The sequence below is a fragment of the Indicator indicator genome, chromosome 21 (assembly GCF_027791375.1).
Source record: "Indicator indicator isolate 239-I01 chromosome 21, UM_Iind_1.1, whole genome shotgun sequence".
In the NCBI taxonomy this organism is placed as follows: Eukaryota; Metazoa; Chordata; class Aves; order Piciformes; family Indicatoridae; genus Indicator; species Indicator indicator.
This window is the reverse complement of record NC_072030.1, coordinates 10,810,027-10,829,704: the sequence shown is the minus strand read 5'-3', so window position 1 is coordinate 10,829,704 and position 19,678 is coordinate 10,810,027. Positions and strand designations below refer to the sequence as shown.

The window sequence follows — 19,678 nt, the reverse complement described above, 5'->3', positions numbered from 1 at the left end:
TTGCCTCTTTAAAAGAGCTTGTGGCCTTGGCAGGCTTTCCCATCTCTGGGCTTGATTGCCTCAGCAGCCTTAGAAAGAGGAAACCTAGAAAACTTATTGCATAATATTTTGGGTAAATTGAATGGTTGATGAGACTGCTGGGCTCAGCTTCTTGTTTCCCTTCTAGGAGGTGGGTGGAAAGATTCTTGATTTCACTAGTGATTAAAGGAGTGGTGTAACAGAAGAGTATGTTCAATTACTATCTTCATAGAGGAAATGTAGTTTCTTCTAATTATTTCCTGCAGGCAATGGCCAACTGTGATGGAGCCAGCTGAATGAGGCTTAGCTCCTCTGATTCGTCATAGACTCAGCTGCTTCTGGAGGGGCAGATCCAGCAGCCTGGTCTGTAACAGGTCACCCTCAAGAGTGGCCCAGTGTGTTTTGTACCAGCTGGCATCTCAGGCACCCACTGCAGCTTTTGGTGGATTTTGTAGCTGAGCAGGTCAGCTGCTTTGAGGCGTTCGGGCTTGCACAGACAGCTTTCCTAAGGGCAGCCTGCAGTGTTCAGACACCCTGGTGTGTGTCTGTTCCTGTAGTTTGTCTGGACTTGGTGTCAGTTTAAACCCAGTAGGTTGGCAGTGGTCTGCATCTGCTGGAATTGCATTCTTCTTAGTCTTTGAGCAGTTCTGCCACAAACTCCTTGACCTCTACAAAGCTCTTAAGCTAGTGTTTGGTCTTGGGCTTGCTGGGTGTGCAGACACCTTCCCACTGTTGCAGGACAGCATTTAAAAGTCAGGGTACAGCTTTGTGGTGTGTTCTGGGTTGTGCTCTGCCATCCTTTAGTTCTTTAAACAGCGTGCATGGCAGCAGTAAGGTCCATTTCTGCTCAGCTGGAGAAACACTGTGTCTGCCTCATAATTTTTCTAAACAACTCCTAAGTGAATAAGGCCTGCAAGCTGTGGTTGACATGCTGCCTGTTGCAAATAGTCCTAGTGCAGTTTGGGAAGACTTCTTCAAAACCAGCAGCTATTTCAGGGACCTTAGTTTTGTCCAGTGCTTGGAGGTAAACCACAATGCGAACTGCCTTGCAAACCTCTCCTGCAGAGGCTGTGACAGCAGATTTGGCAACACATCTTCATGGGAGGTGACAAGTTGCTCTGGAGAGGCCTGTTAAATGGGGGAGCTCTGGCATTTACTCCTTGTTCTGAATTGGAGATGTGGCTGACTTTGGATCAGGGTGCCTTAGATATTGTTCCCTTTTTGAGGGAGGAACTGTTCCATGTCTCTGTACCTAGTCTAGCATTCTCTCTCTGTGTGTAATTTCCTTTTTGAAAAAAAACAACCAACAACAACAAACCAAAAAGGGTGGAGGGAATCACAGAAATGCCTTGGAGACTACAGAACATGCTGCAGTTCTTGGCCCTTGGACAGATAATAGGGAAAACATAAAGCATCCCTCTGAGATTGTTATGGTTTTCTGACCTTTCTGAGTAAAATCCACTGTCCTTGGTTATAAACTTGCTGCTTTAGGTGATCTGATCATGAATTGATTCCAAATTCTCCCTTTTATTTAAAGCTTGGTGTATTTTACCAGTGTAGAGGTCTAAGGAATCAAGACAGTGTGTTTGAATTTCAGAGAAATGGAAGTTGAAGCTGGATAGACACAGGGAGTAGGAGTCTGGGCAGCACCCCAAATTCTAGATACACTGATAGCAACACTGTTTTAGACATCCTTTTAAAAATTATTTTTAATACCACTTTTTCCTTATGAAACATAGGACTTAAATTCCCTTCCTTGTGAATCCTTCCTTCTAAAGTCAGATTCTTCAAGTCATTTTAAATACATGTTTGTATGTTCACATAAGTGAATGTCTCTTCCATCTCTCAAAGACTGTTAAAGGCCACAGAAGACCTGAGACCTAATTTATATTTTATGAATAAATTAATTCCTAAAAGGTTTGTTCTTAAGCTCCGGGATAGCACTCCTTGAGTCACAGATGCAGGCAAAAAGAAAGGCAAAAGCAGTTTCAAAGGCCATATTTTTTTCCTCTTTAAATCTTCAGAGGAAGCAAGGTAAAGAGATTGTAGTCAGAACAATATCTTCTGTGGCCTTGATCTGCTGTTTGCAAATAGGCACTCTTCAAATTTGTTCCATTTAATATCCTGTGCCTGCTGGTCTGTTTGAGTTTTTTTTGGAGGGGGTTGATGTTTGGGGTTTTTGTTCTGGGAGGGTTTGGAGAGAAGAGACTGCTTAGCATGGGTGAGGGTTCTAAACAAGGGAGAAACCATTTCTCTTCCAGAAATGAGCAACTTCACTTACGTGAAACACTATGAGAAATGAGTGAATTACAGCATCTCACCTGTCACAGCTATCTCTGGTGGGGCAGGTTGCTGGGATTTGATCCTCCTCAGGGGAGCGTGGTTGTTTTAATGGCATTGCTGCCTGAAGGTAGCTGGCTGGTTACACAGTGGTGCTGTCGGTGCAGAGTGACTGCGACTACTGCGTAGGTGTATCCTGGGAGGATGAGTTACTGATGTCTGCTTAAAATGCAAAAAAGCTGGGCAGAGCTGTTCAGGGGCTCTGCTTTAGGGGTCAGCAGTTTTTCAGTATGGTGCCAGATCTAAATGAGTAGATCAACAGCAACCTGTACCTGCTCCTCCTGTAGCTATCCACACGATGAGCAGGTTGTAGTGTGTGAGCATAGGTTATATATAGTCTACTCAGCTGGTAAAGTGTGTTACAACTGGTGGTGTTTCTTCCAGTAAGGTGACTGCTGGTCAGTTGATGAGCTCTCCAGGGGAACCCATGCCCATGCTGTTAAAGCAGAAACTTGGTGTGGCCATGTCCAAATTGTAGGAGTTAGCTGAGAGCAGTCAGGACAAAGTACTGCCAGCAGGCAGCTCTCATTGAAACTGGACAAGAACAAATGCAGTGACTAGATGACCTTTAAAGACCCCTTCTAACCTAAAGCATTCTATGGTTCTGTGATAACCTCATTGACAAAACTGTGTCTGCAAGAACAGGGTTAAATATTCTGCACTGACAGTGATGTGTCTGGAGATTAGTGGGCTAGTGCTGTAATCTCAGTTCTTTTTATTCCTCCTTTTTTTTCAGTTTGCTTTTGCTGCCATGACATCTGTTAACTTGACTTCAGTGAGTTTAGAGGAACAGAGTGGTGTCTTGTTGGTATCTTTTGAATTTTTGTGTTGGCAGAGATGCTTCAGTAAGAACTAGTGATTATAACACCAGTAAGGAGATGCGCTGTACTTTTGGTGATACCTTCTTTAAAAAAAAAAAAAAAGTGTTTTGGTTTTGTTGGCTTTTTTTTTTTTTGGTTGTTTTTTTTTTTTGGTTGTTTTTTTCCTTCCTAGGAGCCAAAATGTAATTTAAAAACATTCCTATTTCCTTGCTAGCTTGCAGGACTGACTCTTACACACAGATGGTACTCCTTCAGTGACTGGCATTCACCTGGGTACACACATCCCTGATGTACCTGATTTCTGAACAGCCAGGGTAGACATATCCCCAGTGCCTGTTGCACTGAGCACAGGAAAGGAGGAATTTGATCAGAGCTCAGATTTGTTCTGCCAGTGTGCTTTAGTTTGGGGTGAAAGTAAGTTTGCTGTGACTGCATGCAGGCTAAAAATCCATCCTTTGAAATCTAGCCTTGTCATCTTTGGATAGTGTTGTTACCTCAGTATTCAATACCAGATCACTCAGTCTGTAGAAAGATGTACCAGAATGTGCTTTGCTCTGCACTTTGGATGAGAAGTACCAGACTGGCAGTGTCTGGTGAAGCACTTGTGCTTAGGCAGTGGGCAGCACAGCCATTTCATGGCTTACTGTACTTTCAGGAGGGCTCTTTTTCTGTGTATGCTTAAAGTTATTAAAACCAGGAGAGAAATCTTGGGAACAAGGATGATCTGCTGAACTTTATTCAGCTTACAAAATAAGCATGGCTAGTGCTGCATTGAGCTGTTGCTAGAAATTGTTACAAAACTGTTAAGAGAATTCTAGAAGCAGCTGGGAAATTCCTGACACTTCCTAGAAATTACTGGCTCTGAGAGCGGGAGAGGAAGTCTTGGAAACTTTTAAGAATTCCAAGAAACTTCTAAAATCCATCAGAGGTTCAGAGAAATGTAGCAATTGCTAGAGATGTTAAAAGCTGCTGGAAGTGAAAAGTTTCTAGGTTTTCCTGCTGGAACATCCTAGGAGTTACCAGAAAATGGTAGAAATTCTGTAGGAACCAGGAAATTCAGTGGCTCTGCTGGCAAGTTCTGCAATTTATGAGCATTTACTAGAGTAGCTAAACAGTTATCCACTGTCTTTGCAGGTGAAGTGGCAAGTACGCAGGTAAAACCTGCTCATCTTCCCTAAGCTGTCAAGTGTTCAGTTTTAGAATCTTACTCAGTGAGTATCCTGCATGTGCTTGTCTTACACACAGCCTTGTCTTTGTTTCCTGCAGTCCTACTTTGTTACGGATTATGACCCAACGATCGAAGACTCCTACACCAAGCAGTGTGTGATAGACGAACGAGCGGCGCGCTTGGACAGTAAGTAGCCTGGCTAGAGACTGGTGCCAGCAGCCTGGAGCTGGCCCTGCCCCCTCTTCATAGAACATAGAATAATCCTTAGGGTTGGAAGGGACCTCAAGGATCATCCACTTCCAACCCCCCTGCCATGGGTAGGGACGCCTCACACTACATCAGGTTGCTCAGAGCCACATCCAGCCTGGCCTTAAAAACCTCCAGGGATGAGGTTTCCACCACCTCCCTGGGCAACCTTTTCCAGTGTCTCACTACCCTCATGGTGAAGAACTTCTTCCTAACATCCAATCTGAATCTACCCATTTCTATTTTTGTTCCATTCCCCCAGTCCTATCATTACCTGACACCCTAAAAAGTCCCTCACCAGATTTCCTGTAGGTCCCCATAAGATATTGGAAGGCCACAATAAGGTTTCCTGAGAGCCTTCTCTTCTCCAGACTGAGCAGCCCCAACTCTGTCTCTCTCATAGGAGAGGTGCTCCAGCCCTCTGATCATCCTCATGGCCCTTCTCTGGACATGTTCTAGCACATCCAGATCCTTCTTGTAATAGGGGCTCCCGAACTGGATGCAGTGCTCCACATGGGGTCTCACCAGAGAGGAGTAGAGGACGAAAATCACTTCCTTTGTCCTGCTGCCTATGCTTCTCTTGATGCAGCCCAGGATGTGATTGGCTTTCTGGGCTGCAGGTGCACACTCGTGGCTCATGTTGAGCTCATCCACCAGCACCCATGCGTAAAATGATAGCCAGGATTTGAAGTGCTTACTCCTTATATTAGTGTGTCTCTCTTTAAATTGGACGTTTTTGGAAAAGAATTACTCCTGAAGCCTTAGTGCCTATGAAGCTGGGAGATTTTATATAACTCCTGACAGTTACCTAGGTGACATGGTGCAATGAAAAACACATCACTTGGCTGTTGTGTACTGCCTCTCCCATGTGCAATATAAATGCTTTGCTTTAAAAGTTCCAGTTCTCCCTTGTCAGTGGCTTTTTGAAGGACAAACCAGCAACCCTCTCATCCCCAGGCCTCTTTTAAGTGTTTTCCAGCTGCTTCAGTTGGGTTTGAATTAACAAAAGTCCATCGAACTTTGTTGTTCAGATTGTTTGGTAGGTCTTGAATTGCTTGGTCAGTTCAAGAACTTGTTGGGAATCTTAGCAAAAGTCCAATAGTATCTCCTAGCAATGATTTCTGCTTAACTATGATCTATAGTAGAAGCTCTCACAATATCCTGTTATGAAGGATTTTCTTTCTCAGACTATAAGAGTATAAACTGTAGTAATCAATATTTTGCTTGTGTTCAGTTCTGGATACAGCAGGACAAGAAGAATTTGGAGCCATGCGTGAGCAGTACATGAGGACAGGGGAGGGTTTTCTGCTTGTTTTCTCAGTCACTGATAGAGGAAGGTAAGCCTGATGTCAAGTGATTAAAACAAGTAAGTTGTAATTAATCTTAAATTGATGCTTGTCCTTTATTGAAATAATCTCAAACTCTCCATTGAGCTTATCTGGTCTTTTATTACTAAAGAGAAGCGCTCAGGGATCTGTCCTTCCACTTGTTTCAAGTTGCAGCAGAAGAGCAATAAAATGACCAAAAAAAAAAAAAGAATAAATTATTCAAAGATTTGACTCCTGCCCCCCTTTACAAATTCAGTCTGTCCTCTAATAAGTTACCTCTGATTTCACAGCTCTTTCCCTAATGAGAATGGTAATAACTCTTGCTCTGTGAAATATTTAAGTTTCTCTTGGATCTGTATCTTACACTTAAAGCTCTTAAATGTATGAATTTATCTTGATGTACTGTCCAGAAGAGACTCTTGCACTTCTCTCAGAGATCAGGGTCTATGGATTTGAGACTTTGCTTGTGTTTTGACATAAATATTTTTGCTAGAGAACTGTAGGTTTTTGTATTACTATTTTTTGTCTTCAATTCATCATGTGAACTCCCTGTTTTGTTTAAAAAAATATGAAGTTTTTGTTTGCTCTTCTGGTTAAGGGGCTGCCTTGACTTTAAGCAGGCCTTGACACATTTAAGATGCATATCATTTTCCTCTCTGAAGTCCTTCAGAGCAGAGTTTTCATATTTCTTCTGATACCCATTTGATTCAAGACTTACCCTGCCTGTCAATGAATTATCTGCTAAAGGTGTCTGTCCCACTTGTGTGGTTGCAAGTAACTCTGAAGCAGGAAGAAATCTAGATGACTTGCTAACTTTCAACTCTTCCTTCAGCTGCTACACACTTCTGAGGACAGTAATAAAACAATATACCTTAATGGAGGTCCAGCTCTGCTTAATGGCATACCCTGCTTTGAATTCATCAAATCATAGAATGGTCTGGGCTGGAAGGGACCTCGAGATCATTTAATTCCAACCCACCTGCCGTGGGCAGGGATACCCTTCACCTTTCTTCTTATGATTGCTTTGTAGGGACGAGGTGGATTGGCATTGCCTGGATTGGCATAGTCTGACTATGGCATTTATTTTTTTTTAAGGCAACTTTCTCACCAATGATTTTAAGTTGCAAATCTAAGTGTAAATGGCTTCAGGCTATATGTCTGGAATGTAAATATAGCGCTTGGGAAGTCTGTGCTCCAAAGGACGTGTGATTTATCTGCAAGCATCTGTGCTGAAACTCCTTATGTAGTGATGCAGCTTAAACAGTGTTTATTTGAAAACAGTTATTCATTTTATCCAAAACTCCTTTAGGGCAGAATTAACTTGTTTAATATGTTGTCCTTGAAGAAGCTTTCTGCTTTGCTCACCTTCCCTTAAGCTCTGCTGGAATATTCCTTACTGCTTGAACAGCATCAGGAGCTGGTGTAACTTAGCTAATAACTGGAAAGCTTTCTGATCACTCCTGTTCTTCAAGGAGTAAAATATTCCAGCTTTGATAGCTTCCCCCTCAAATTCCTAGAAGTAGCTGAGGAGATTGCTAGATGGAATTCTGAACACAGGGTCTCTAGACTGTAGTTTGAATATTCTAGTCAGAGTTGTCAGTACTTACAGAATGGACTGTGGTTGCTTGATTCTCTGTAGCACATTGACACCCAGGTCCTTCTAGGTTGAGACAGTGTTTTGCTCACCCTGCATCCCATCTAAGTCCTGTGCGTAGTGCACTGCTAGCTTGAGAATTTTTTTTAGTTTGAGTGTTGAGTGGTTCTCTGAGTGGTCATGCAGTGACAGTGGGCTCTGGTGGAGTGCTGGCAGCTGTTTGTGCGTTTGTGGCATGAGTAGGCAAGTTCACATAGGTGACTCATCATTTCTGAACTTCTGCAGAACCCAAGAATCTGTGAATTAATGCACTGATGCTCTCCTTTTATTCCATTACAGCTTTGAAGAAATCTATAAGTTTCAGCGACAGATTCTTAGAGTGAAAGATCGTGATGAGTTTCCTATGATTCTAGTTGGCAATAAAGCAGATCTGGACCACCAAAGACAGGTAATTAATTTGCTGTTAGTTACTGCTGACTTTCTTCTTCAGTTTTTCTCCCTAAAATAGTGGGAACAAATGAGGAAAAAAAAAATCCTATGATACTAAATCCAGTCCAAGAATCACAACTACACTCAGTTTTGTACATGAAGAATCTTAGAAGCATGATGGTATTCCACATACAGCACATCTTCTGCCTGACTCAGTGGAGTTATGTTGAGACCAAATCTATTCATGTACAGAGTTGAGAGCTTTCTGTCATGACTTGATTACTCAGGCATGAACGTGTCTAATTCCTCCGTTCTGTTACTCACCATAGTGTGCTGTGCCAAGCAGAGTGCATTCCAGCACGAGCTCTAATGGTCCTGAGGCTTCAGTGCTGTTGCTTTCACCCTTCACTGCAGTTATGTACAAATGAGTAGCCATTCACTGTTTTCTGTTTGGCCACTCATCTTCTGTATAACTGACTTAGAGAATTACAAGTTGGGAGTACAGCAACACAATTAGTGGTGTATTCATGTACTGTGAGTTCTGAAACTAGAGTTCAACCTCACCTCTAGTTGTAAAAAAACTTTATCAGTTTAGTTTGGAATGACTTAAAGAAGGAGATTTCGATTTCTTTTCCTGTTTTACTCTTGATACTTCATGAATCAGTCTGATTTGTGCTGAAATGAAAATAATCTTACAGCAGCAGAAAAGAAACAGGCATCAAGCTTGTGTTCTTCAGAACCTTATGTCAGAAGTTGAGTGTTTTCTCTGGAGACAATAAGATGTTTCTTAGAGCTTGCTAGCAAACATGTAATTGGTATATTTTTCTGCTGTAATTATTTTAAGAGTTTGACAAGGAAAACACAGATTTAAACAGTAAGTGATGCTATGATTTGTGTATCAGGACATGACTTAGTTTCTGTCCACAAGTGCTTACATGGGCTTTGTTCTTTGCTTAATAAAATCTTTCTCTCTGTCCAAAAAAAAAAGTGGCTTGAACAATGAAAAATTAGGCTTAAAATGACATTAAAGATTTTAGTGGATTAGTATGTTGTTGTTCAGTGAGGTTTGTGAATGCTACATACAATCTTGAGTGTAATAAAGTTCCTGCTGAGTATACTGCCTTGATTGTCACAGCCTCTTAACCCTAGAACCTGTGTAGAAAGATCATGACAAAATTAAAACCTGTGCTGAAGCATACTGTGTTGAAAAGTTTTCATAGAAGGAGTTTATCAACTCATCAGAAGTAACTTCACTGTGTATACACATGACCAGAACCATCAGCCTGGCCCTGAGACAGAAGTGAAGCTCTTTCCCTTCTCAGTCACCATCATGCCCCCATCAAAATTCCCAGACTGAACCTTGCAGATCTTGGAACATAACATCTTCTATCTTATGCACAAATGCTGGTATATAAACCGTGTAGGTGAAACTAAGCCATTCTGTGAACTAATTGCTGAAGGACAAAGATCCAGCTGCTTTGGGAGGGAAATAACATCATCACCATTAGCCTCAGTTCTCAGAGGATCCCTGCCAATGTAATTGATAATCTTGTAGATACTTTTCTAGAAACAGCAACTTTCTCTCTCCTCCACCCTCCTAATGTTATTACACTGCAGCTGTTTCTCCTTTAAAGGAAGAAGGAGGTGCTGTCACCTGTTCTTCTCCTAGTGCCTTTGTACCAATGACTCCTGGCTGCTTTTTCAGCTGGTGATGGACTGATACAGGCTCAAGGCAGCTGTTTTCATATTGCTTAACTTTGCAGTTTTGCTGCTTACATCTGAACATGAAAAAAGTGTATCCCCCCCAAAGCTCCTTTTGCTTTTTATGGCTATTTTAATTGCCTTAATTGCTTGGATGATGATGAACATAACTCTAGGTGCTGTCATTCACTCAATTTGCATGCAAACTGCTGGATCATTGACTTCCTTTCTAAGATGGGATTTAGGCAGCTGTAGTTGAAAAGGCATTTCTAGGTTTGCTGAAACAGTTACTTTGTGTTCTTAACTCTTCCCTACTCCTTCCCCCGCACGTGGTGTGTTTCAGTTGGCCTTAAGTCAGTCTGAAGGAATGGTTTGGGGATGCTGAGCTGACATATTTGATTCCCCAGAAGGGAGAGGCTCCCCTCCCTCTTGACTTCACCTTCCTGCTCTTTCCTTTGCTGGCCCTAGCTCTCATTTGAAGCACTTGGTGAGTTGAATCATCTCTCTAGACAGGGAAAAAAACCAGATGAGCTAGAATGGCTTTCTGGGACCTCTGTGAGTTAAATCAGCTTGCAGAAGGATTTTGAGTGCCAGCGCTGAAAGCATGGGAAGGGGTGGGACTGTGGCTTGAAGCAGAGCAGGGAGGAGTTGGGGTGGGGGGCAGAAAGTGAGACCTCGCCTTTTGGCAGCAGCAAGCAGTCAGATGTTATCAGATGGATGTTAAACTGCAGGCAAAGTCTCTGCTTCATCGGTGAGTTTGTTTCTGCTCCATCATGAGAACTCTCAATGCAGATACCCAGTCAGGGGGCTGGATCAGCTTGTCAGTCTGGCTGAAAACTAGTCCTGCCACCCTGTGTCTCAAGTATGGAAAACTTCAGCCTGACAAGCAAAGGTCATCCTGCTCTGGCTGCAGGTTTGCTGCATAGGCAGCTGCAATGGGGAGGAGTGGGGGCAAAGTCAGAGAACTCCCTCATTTTGGTGAGAAGTGCTGGGGAGAGTGGAAAGTGTGAGGTATCGCCAGGCTTTGAAAATGCTGGTGTATCAGGCCTCACTTTGGTTATATGAAGAATGTAGTCAGCCAGGCTACAGAGTCACTCTGCAGTCCTTTTACTATCTGGCAGCTCCACACGAAGTTGTCTTGCTCCTTAACCTGTTTAATCACAAATTCAGCTTCAGAATTTAAGTAGCATTTTTAGGAAGTCATGAAGCTGGGTGTGAGTCTTTAGAGCAAAACTACTTGTGATAGGTATCTGCCATCTCTTTCTGAAAGACAGAAGGCAAAGCACTGCCATAATGGAGAATACCTTTGCTACTTCTGAGAGTGTAAAACTAAAAGTAACTAATTTACTCTGTTTGGATCAGCAAGTGATACTTAATAGAGTTAGCACAGAAATCTTCCTGGAGCCCAAAAGAGTTAAACATTTACAAACCTTTTGGGTATCTCAAAGGTCTGACCACACCTTTATGCAAGTAACTGTGTTCTAGCTGAGCACACTACAGCACACTCTCATTGTGATACCATAAATTTGGCAGCAGATGATGCACAACTGCTAATCTTTGTGTGGTGGCAGGTTGTTTTTGGTGATATGCATGAGCTGTTATGTGGAGAAGGACACAGCATGATCTTAGTGAAGCATTGGAGCGTACCAGTGGTGTAGTCTAAAACAGTGGTGGCTGTAATAGACTGTAGGTGGACTCACAGGTGTCTTTGGAAGAAGAGAGGCAAAGAGGAAGTTTGAAATGGTGGTTTGCTATGGTAATAACTGCAAAGATAAATGGAGTTGAGCAGACTTGTAATTTTGTCTCCTTTGTGGTATGGGAGGCAAAGTCCTCAGTATCCACAGGTTAGGTTGATAAAGGAAAATGAGTTACTAGAGGACAATCATGAATTATTAGAATATCCTTGGATGATATTAAATGAGGTTACCAACATTTCTGGATTCCCCAGTCAACCACAGATTGTGAAGTCAGAACTGAAGCACCACCTCTCATTGTTCTTTCCCTTGGGCAGATGTTCTGCAGCAGTTTTTCTCTTAACTGGGTCAATTCCCTACAACTCCAACACCATGGGGTGTTTCTACAGTAAGACAGTTCAATCGAGCACCAGATGTTTTAGTAATAACCACTACTGATGGAGGAACAGACTTATCAAAGCAGGCTGTGTAACACTTTATGGAGATAACTACTAGCTTAAACTGGGTCAAGTCTGATCATTCCCCAGATGGCAGGGTTTCAAGGAAAATCAAAGTTGCAACCGGAAAGTGCTTGGGTTTCATGAAGTGCTTGTTTTTGCTTTTGCATTATGACTGAAGTAATACAATGACCTAGTGCTAAGATCATCTGTGCTGCTAGATACCTTGAAGGCAAGGTTTTAAAGAGAGGCCCATGTGACTTCAGGTTATGTATAGGGAGTTGATGAGCAAAGCTGATGATCCTAGGCATACAACCTCATGCTTTCCCCTTGATCAGCTACCAAAAGAGCAGTTACACTTCCAGACTCACTGCTTCACTAATAGCTTGGCCTGAGGTGGCTTGTTCCAGGGTGTGGATGGGTACAGGGACCTGGGAGGTGGCCTACCCAAATTATTTAATGTTTTATTTTGCCCTTTCTCTTAGCTGTTGTAAACTTCTATGAAAGTATGGCAATAACTTCTTGAGGTGGTAGAATTAATGGGCAAGTACAGTGATGCCTCTGCTCTGGCAGGTGGATTTTTCCTTCAGGTCTTCCCATGGCTTGCCTGATTCTGAGCTCTAGAAGTGGCTAGCAATCAGGCATCTGGTGCAGCTTTTGAACACAGTGAGTCAGGCTGTTTGTGTGTCAGTGCTTCAGAACCACAGTTTTTGTGTACCATAGTGATGTTTTATGAGAAGCAGGCAGAATAGAGTTAGTGGATAATGAAGTAGCCCTACAGGAAAGCCTGTGGTAGCCTGCTGTAAGCACAAACAGGCAGCACTTCGTGAGACAGAAAATCAGGCTGAGAGATGCACTCTTTGGGAGTAATGGGGATTTCAGCAGTAAGGGGCAGTGCTTCTGTGCAGGGAGCTCTATGGGGTGACCAGAAGGAGGTGGAATTTCTCTCAAACTTGAAACATTTCACTGTTAAACTGCTGACACGAGTACAACGTGACCCTTAGTCTCGTGTAAGTGTCCAGGCAATAATACCAATACAGTGCTGGGTTAGGCAGCCTTGTAGAGTTGCTCTAGGTAGGGGAAAGCATAGAAACTTGAGAAATTAATAAATTTCTGACAGTTCTCAGATACAACAGTGAAGAGGGAGGGCTGAGAAGGATGTGTGGGGAAGAGGGATGTGAGGGAAGAGGGAAGTGTGAGAGATGTTCACAGAATTCTTGCACAGATACTCAAACAGAAACTTTCACTATAAGACTATTAGCCTGGGGAGCTGGGGAATAAGCTTTTCCATGTTTGACTTGCTCACTTCTCCTACAATGGTGTTTAATTTGAGGAACTTTTACCAAATGTCTAAACAGTGTGAATGAATGATAGACAAAACAAACAGTAAGATCATAGAATACCCTCTAACAAAGGACAAGTGTCCTAAACAGTTCCCATTTGTAGTCAGGCTTAAGCTTACCAAACCCAAGAGCTTTTTCCTGCAGAACCACCACATGCATGTGTACACACACAGTTACTTCCAGAAATATCTGTGCTTCTCTTTATTTCTGTCAAAATGCAGTGGTCTTGCAAGGAAAAGGGTTTAGTTTTGGTAATTTCTAATGCTGGTAATTTCTAACGAGCTGTCTCATGACACTTAGTGAAAAGCCTGTCATAACAAAGGTTTGTAGTACTCGAGAAGGAAGGATAGGATATAAATTCATATTTTTGTTTTCAAATATTTCTGTGTTCCGATTTACTACATTTCCTTCACCTTCAATAATTAAACTAATATATTCTGGGCTCTAATTTACAGATTGGGCACTGCAGGTGCTTCTGTAGTGTGCCCAAACACAATTTTTAATTTTTTTAATTGAGGGGTTTTTTTTTGTTTGTTTTTTTTGTTGTTTTTTTTTTTTTGTCTGGGGTCACTAAAATTGACCACTAGCTACTTGACAAAATGCTTGTAAGATTGACAGATTAATTTGGAATTAAGCAATTACAGTTGATGTAGTAACTGGCTTCAATATTGCATCTAATAGTTTAAATGCAGAATATTACGGAAGTGTTGCATGACTTTATTGTGGTATTAGTTTGACTTGTACCTCTGAGGTGCTCTAGATACAACAGTGAGGACTGTAGTAATCAGGTATGTGAACCCACTGGCTGGGTTCAGTTTCTCCTCAGGGTTGTACATTCCTTCCCAATTAGTTATTTTTCTTAGAGTTTCTGGGTTTACATTAGACTGTGGAAGGTGGATATAAAATAAAGGGGGTGAGTGTTACAACAACTGACATATCTGTACTTTAACTCACTTTTGTCTGGTGACTGAGGTAGAGACACAGAAAAGGTTTTGGAAGCTCTGATGCAAACTAAGGGGACTCTGCAACATCATCCATGTGCCAGAGAACTGCTACAAGTGTTTCTCCAAGTGCAGCCTTCAGAACCTTTGGGATGAGGATATTTCCACATCTGGGACTAGAGAGGAGGGTGAAAGTGGATTTGTTCTACCTAGTGGAGCAAAAATCTTGAGTATCACTCAGTTTTCAGACAAGTGGAAGACTGAGGGATCCCAGTCATTCTTGTTGGTGTCCTGCAAGTGAAAAATGCAGCTCCAGTAGTTGATTTAGGTGTGAGTTTGGTTTGAGAGTATTTTTTTTTGCTTTAGCTGAGAGTAATAGCACTGAAATTAATTCTGTGAGTTTGAGATCTGCCAGTGCATCCCAAGTTACTCCAGCTACAAGGTGCTGGGAGCAACTTGTAGTGCTCAGTGATAGTTTAGTGGAAGCAGCCCTTAATTAGCACTAAATGTGTGAATGTAGTAGCGGTGGGGGTGCTAAGGATAGAGGAGTCATTGAGATGCTGTGCAGGAAGGCTCTCAAACCGTGTGTGTAGCTGTTAGGAAAGTATTCTGCAAACTAAAAGGTACTTCTGTATCCTGCACTGTGGTGAGTGCTACCAGTGGTGCTGTTCTGTTCTCACCTATTTCTATTTCTGTGTAGCTTCTTCATCCATGTGAATACCTGGGTGCCTTTTCAGAACTAAATGAAAAATAAACCCTTATTTTTTTGTTCTCATCATATCAGTCCTGTACACTCTGGTTTAACATTTTTCTGTGAAAGCAGTGTAATCTTTGACATTTCTTCCACTAGCCATTGTCTTGGCAAGATCTGTTGTACTTCCTTTTATCTCTGAAACCTGTCCTTTCCTCCTCAGCCCTGTGATCGACCTTCTTGTCGAAGCACTGCATGCCTGGCACTGCTCAGGGGGCCTTTTGTTGTCTGACCTTGCTACTTTCTGCTTTGTCCAAAAACATGCAGTGATCTCCTTTGGTTTGTCCTGTGACCGACTTACTCCTCCTTCCTATAATGTTCCACTAGCTTCCTGCCTTCTGCATCATCACTTGAATGATGGTGGTGCTCATTGATTCCTTTTCATCTCCCTTTCTTCTCTTGTCCCAAGGAGTCAAGAGGTAGACAGGGTTTCTTTAATATCTCTGGATAGCCTGAAGGCCTCACGGAATTTTAGGTCTCTTGTAGCTTAGAGTACACTAAAAACTGGCTGTATTAATATCTTGCTATGTCATAGATTTTTTTTTTTTTTTTTTTTCCCCACCATGACTTACAAAGTTTCAGAAGCTGAGCCTCTAAATTTAGCTGAAACAGGGAGAAGGTGAGTTTAGCAATAGTAGTCACAGTTCTGGTAGTAATGCAGCAGATGTTGACTGAAGCACTTGCTTTGAGGAGGAAGGACTCTTGTCTGCCTGTGAAGGAAAACTTGGTCTTGTTATGCAGAACTGAAGAGGAGGCAGCTGCCATGAGGGCAGGAGGGGGGCAGTCTTTGTTACAGAAACTTTTCAAATGCAGGTGAAGACTTTCATTAAATGATGTTATGTGAATTTGTTTTCCAGTTGTATTATGAGGACAGTATGGAAACTACTCTGTGACTAAATGATCATTATTGTTTGAGGGATAAAGATCCCTAACATGCAAATGCATCTCCTGCTGGGGGTGTGCCTGCACTGGAACTCACTGACCGATGTCTGTTACAGGTGACACAAGAGGAAGGTCAGCAGCTAGCACGGCAACTTAAAGTCACATACATGGAAGCCTCAGCAAAAATCAGATTGAATGTAGACCAAGCTTTTCATGAACTTGTTAGAGTTATAAGGTATGACAACTTGAGACCTGATAATTAACATCCCTGCCTTAATGGGTAGCTAGAGCAAATGCATTGAAACATAGCGGAAAAGCCCTGAGAAAGTTCTGCCTGCTGTTAACTGAAATCTTTGGCTAGTGCTCTCATTTATGAAATATTCCTGTCTATTAGGAGAGAGGTTTACATGAATGTAATAAGTACTTGAGAGAGAATTTCTTTGCTTTAATCTCTCAGGTTTAATGATGGCCCAGTAAACAAACCTGAAAAATTAAATCTGAGACTGGCCTTTGGTAAAAAATGGTATTCCTTTAATTAAAAAAAAAAAAGGCAACTGCCCCCCAAATTAGCACTCATTTAGCCAGTACTTTTGAATGTCAAAAGTGTAAAAATAGTGACTGTATAATGTTTATTTTTATTTGGCTGAAAATGATACTATGAACTTAACTTGCATTATTTGTTTCCAGGAAATTTCAAGAACAAGAGTGCCCTCCTTCACCAGAGCCAACACGGAAAGAAAAAGACAAGAAAGGCTGCCATTGTGTTATTTTCTGAGAATCCCAAGAACCAAGCTATCAACTGCCAGATTTAATTTTTTTTCCTCTTTCCATCATTTTACATCACTTCTGGTATTGGTCTAGCCTTATATGTGCATGTCCTAAAAGTGGTCACCAGAATAGCCTTAGTCCAAGAAGCTGGCAGAATAGTCCTTGAAGAAGACTCAGTCATCCTGGGGCAGACTTCAAAACAAAACACTAAGGCTGCTTCTTTAATACCACAGTTCCTTCCTTCTCTCCCTTAAGAGCTTGCACCTTGTGGAGTTTTATTCGCGATGGAGATGAAACAAACCCGTGTAGGACAAGGTGTTGAAGTCATGCATAAGTTGTATCTCATGAATTAATTTATTTTTACTTCTGACATTTCATTAGCTATTACAAAGACCTATATTGAAGTACAGAGAATACTTTTTAAAAAAGGGGTGGATTGGCTTTTTTGTTTTGTTTTTTTGCCCTCAGTTAAATTAGACTTGAGTGTTCAGCTAGCCTTAAACCTACACTGAATTTCATTGTCAGCAAAAGTTTTCATCTCTCATTTATGCTGCAGTTTTATTTCAGTGGCCAAAACAGTCTACTGTATTTATTTTTATGAATCCAGAACAGCTACAGGATGATTACTACTACTATTAGGATATGGCCAAATACCTGAGCTCATTCTGGATTGAGGCATTTCAGCTTATTAAGAAATTTCACATCATTTGTTTGGAAACAAATTGTCTTCCTTTGTATTTCTGGGTAAGGGATTAAGGAAAACTAAAATTGTAGCTGTTTTTGTTTCATGTGATATAAAAATGAATTTGATCTTTCCATTGTCAGAGATGATTAAATGTTTTTGCTATATACTTTTATACATTATTTTCTTATCAAACTAGTTAACAAGTATTTTTATATGTTTGTAAGCAAATATGCTTTCACAGCATAACTTGTGTATATGTAAAGATGAGTATTTAATTCTCACAGTTCACTTTTAACTGACAAAATGTGGGATTTGCCAAACTGTGGTAAACTTCTCCTTACTCTTCTGATGATACCCAAGAATGGCAAATTATGTGCCTGCCCAACACACCCATAGAGTAAAATCTAGTGTTGTGTTTAATGGATTTCAGTATCCCGTACTAAAGACTGACCATTATGTGAATTATTAAACTGTAAGACTTTTAACTGATTGTTTAGTTAAACTGTGGATGGTTGTTTGAGTTCTGTGGATTGTGTTTAAACAATTCAAGAGTATGGTCCCTGATATTGAAATACTGAGTGGTATTGCACAGTTGTCACCTTACTGAATGTCCAACAGTTCTTTGAAACTTGATTATTAAGCAAACCCTTGTATAACTTCAGGTGCTAGAATTAAAGATGATCTAACCATTATCAGGGGGGAAGCACATTGCCTCTTTCTGACTCTATTCCAAACCCAGAATTTTTTTGGGGGTGGGGGGAAAAGAGAGGGTGATGTGACCTGGTTAGGAGATAGACATGCATGTCTGCATGACCCTTTTTCAAGCTTGGGAGTAAAGAAAAGCTTTCAGTTGAAATAATAGATGATAAAAGCTGATGTTTGTTTTGATGAGGTATGTAGGCAGTGGTCCAATCAGCAATTCTTGTGCTTTTGGGCTGTTCACTCTCAGGTGCTCTGCCACAAGTCTGTAAGTGTCTGCTGAGGAAGCAGTGCTTCAAATTCCACTTACCTTTACAGCAGCAAAACATTAAACCTACAAGTGACACTAGTGCCATGCATGGCAGAGGGATTTGAGGGTTTTCTGTGTAATTTAGGTTAGGCTGTGTAACACTGTTTTGAGGGAGTGTAGCTTCTCCTCCCTTAAATAAAGCTACTGCTTGATGAAAGGCTACTTATGAATAATGTGTAGAAGATTCAAACGAGAACTTACAGTGGAAGTACATTTGGGAGGTGGACTACATTTTTCAAGTCAAATGTAAGAAATTGCAGTCTGTAGCAAACACCACATGTTTTCTGAAATATGTAAAGCTCTCCCTGGAGTTAAGTCACTGAGTGTATGGCATTGGAATGAGCTAAGACAACAATTACAGCATATGTGTTGAGACTGAGATTGTGAGGTGCAGATACCTTTAAGCTTCATCAGTATTCTCCCTTTTAAAACCTTTCACTTCATGGTAGATTGGTTTAAAAATAGTAGGCTGTTAGGGCTTTTTTAATATCTAACTCTCTTAAGTCACCGAGAAGGTAGAGAGCACCACACCCTTGCTTTTCCTCATTTGAAAAGCAGAATAGCTTTGAGGTGGTTGATGCTAAGCAACCTACTCCTGTCTGCTAACCCCACATTGTAAACATGATAAATTTACAAACAAGTTGAAGAGAAGTGGGACCACCAGCTGCTGCTATGGATGCTTGGCCTAAGTTTATTAAATAAGAACATGCCCATGTTTTTAGGGCTTCTGCTGGAGAGGAGGTGCAGGGAATGCACCTCATGCAGCATTATGGTCTCTTTCTGAGGCTGGTTCCTACGTGGTACTTCAAGGAGCTGTTAAAATGGTGACATTTTGATCCTGCTTTATAGGCTTGAAGTAAGTATTTAGAAAAGTAACATTACAGTTTTTTGTTCAGTACTTGTGTCCAATGATTTTTGTTCAGTGTTGATCATGAGTGTGAAACAGCTTAAGGTAGTTCTGTGATTTGCTTTTCTAGTTCTTATACCTAAGGTGAGAGTGAAAAGTGGCACTTTTGACTCTAGTGTGGAGCTTGCAAAGCACAAGAAGGACCTTGACAGTCTTCTCAGAAGTAGTAGCCCATACTTACAGGCCTTGGATTATTTGTGAATTTACAACCTTGCACCTTTGCTGTAGGAGAGCAGTGAGACAGCCAGAGAGAAAGTTCATTATGACTTTAAGCATTTTTTTCTACCAGATAAAAATCTGTGGCTTATGTCATAGTTACTTGAATTCAAGGGCACATTCTTTTTTTTTTTTTTTTTTTTTGCAATTAGTGAAGTTTTCTTGGTGGTTCAGAATTGAGGAAGAGTTACTTCCATCAAAGTACAGTGTAGTTCTTTATGCCTGCTCTTTATTTGATTTCTCTGCTACATCAGTACTCACATGCTAACTAACATAGACAGACGAAGAGACTTTCCTGAAGTATTACATCATCAGCTCTAAAATTTGATCTTCTTTTTGTGGCGTGGCCTGTTCAGGGGCCGTAGAGACACTGCTGATAATTGGAAACTCATCTTGATTA

General features: G+C 41.3%; 1 protein-coding gene across 1 annotated transcript in view; it reads left to right on the top strand.

Moving 5' to 3' along the window:
- Nucleotides 1-17,838, top strand: part of RRAS2 (RAS related 2) — a 45,664-nt gene extending 27,826 nt beyond the window's left edge. Inside the window, exons 2-6 of the mRNA XM_054390697.1 lie at nucleotides 4,446-4,533; nucleotides 5,828-5,930; nucleotides 7,855-7,963; nucleotides 15,810-15,928; nucleotides 16,381-17,838. Of these exons, the coding sequence (XP_054246672.1) occupies nucleotides 4,446-4,533; nucleotides 5,828-5,930; nucleotides 7,855-7,963; nucleotides 15,810-15,928; nucleotides 16,381-16,468 (507 nt within the window). The 3' untranslated portion in view covers nucleotides 16,469-17,838. The remainder of the gene's footprint in view (nucleotides 1-4,445; nucleotides 4,534-5,827; nucleotides 5,931-7,854; nucleotides 7,964-15,809; nucleotides 15,929-16,380) is intronic.
- Nucleotides 17,839-19,678: the final 1,840 nt, after the last annotated feature.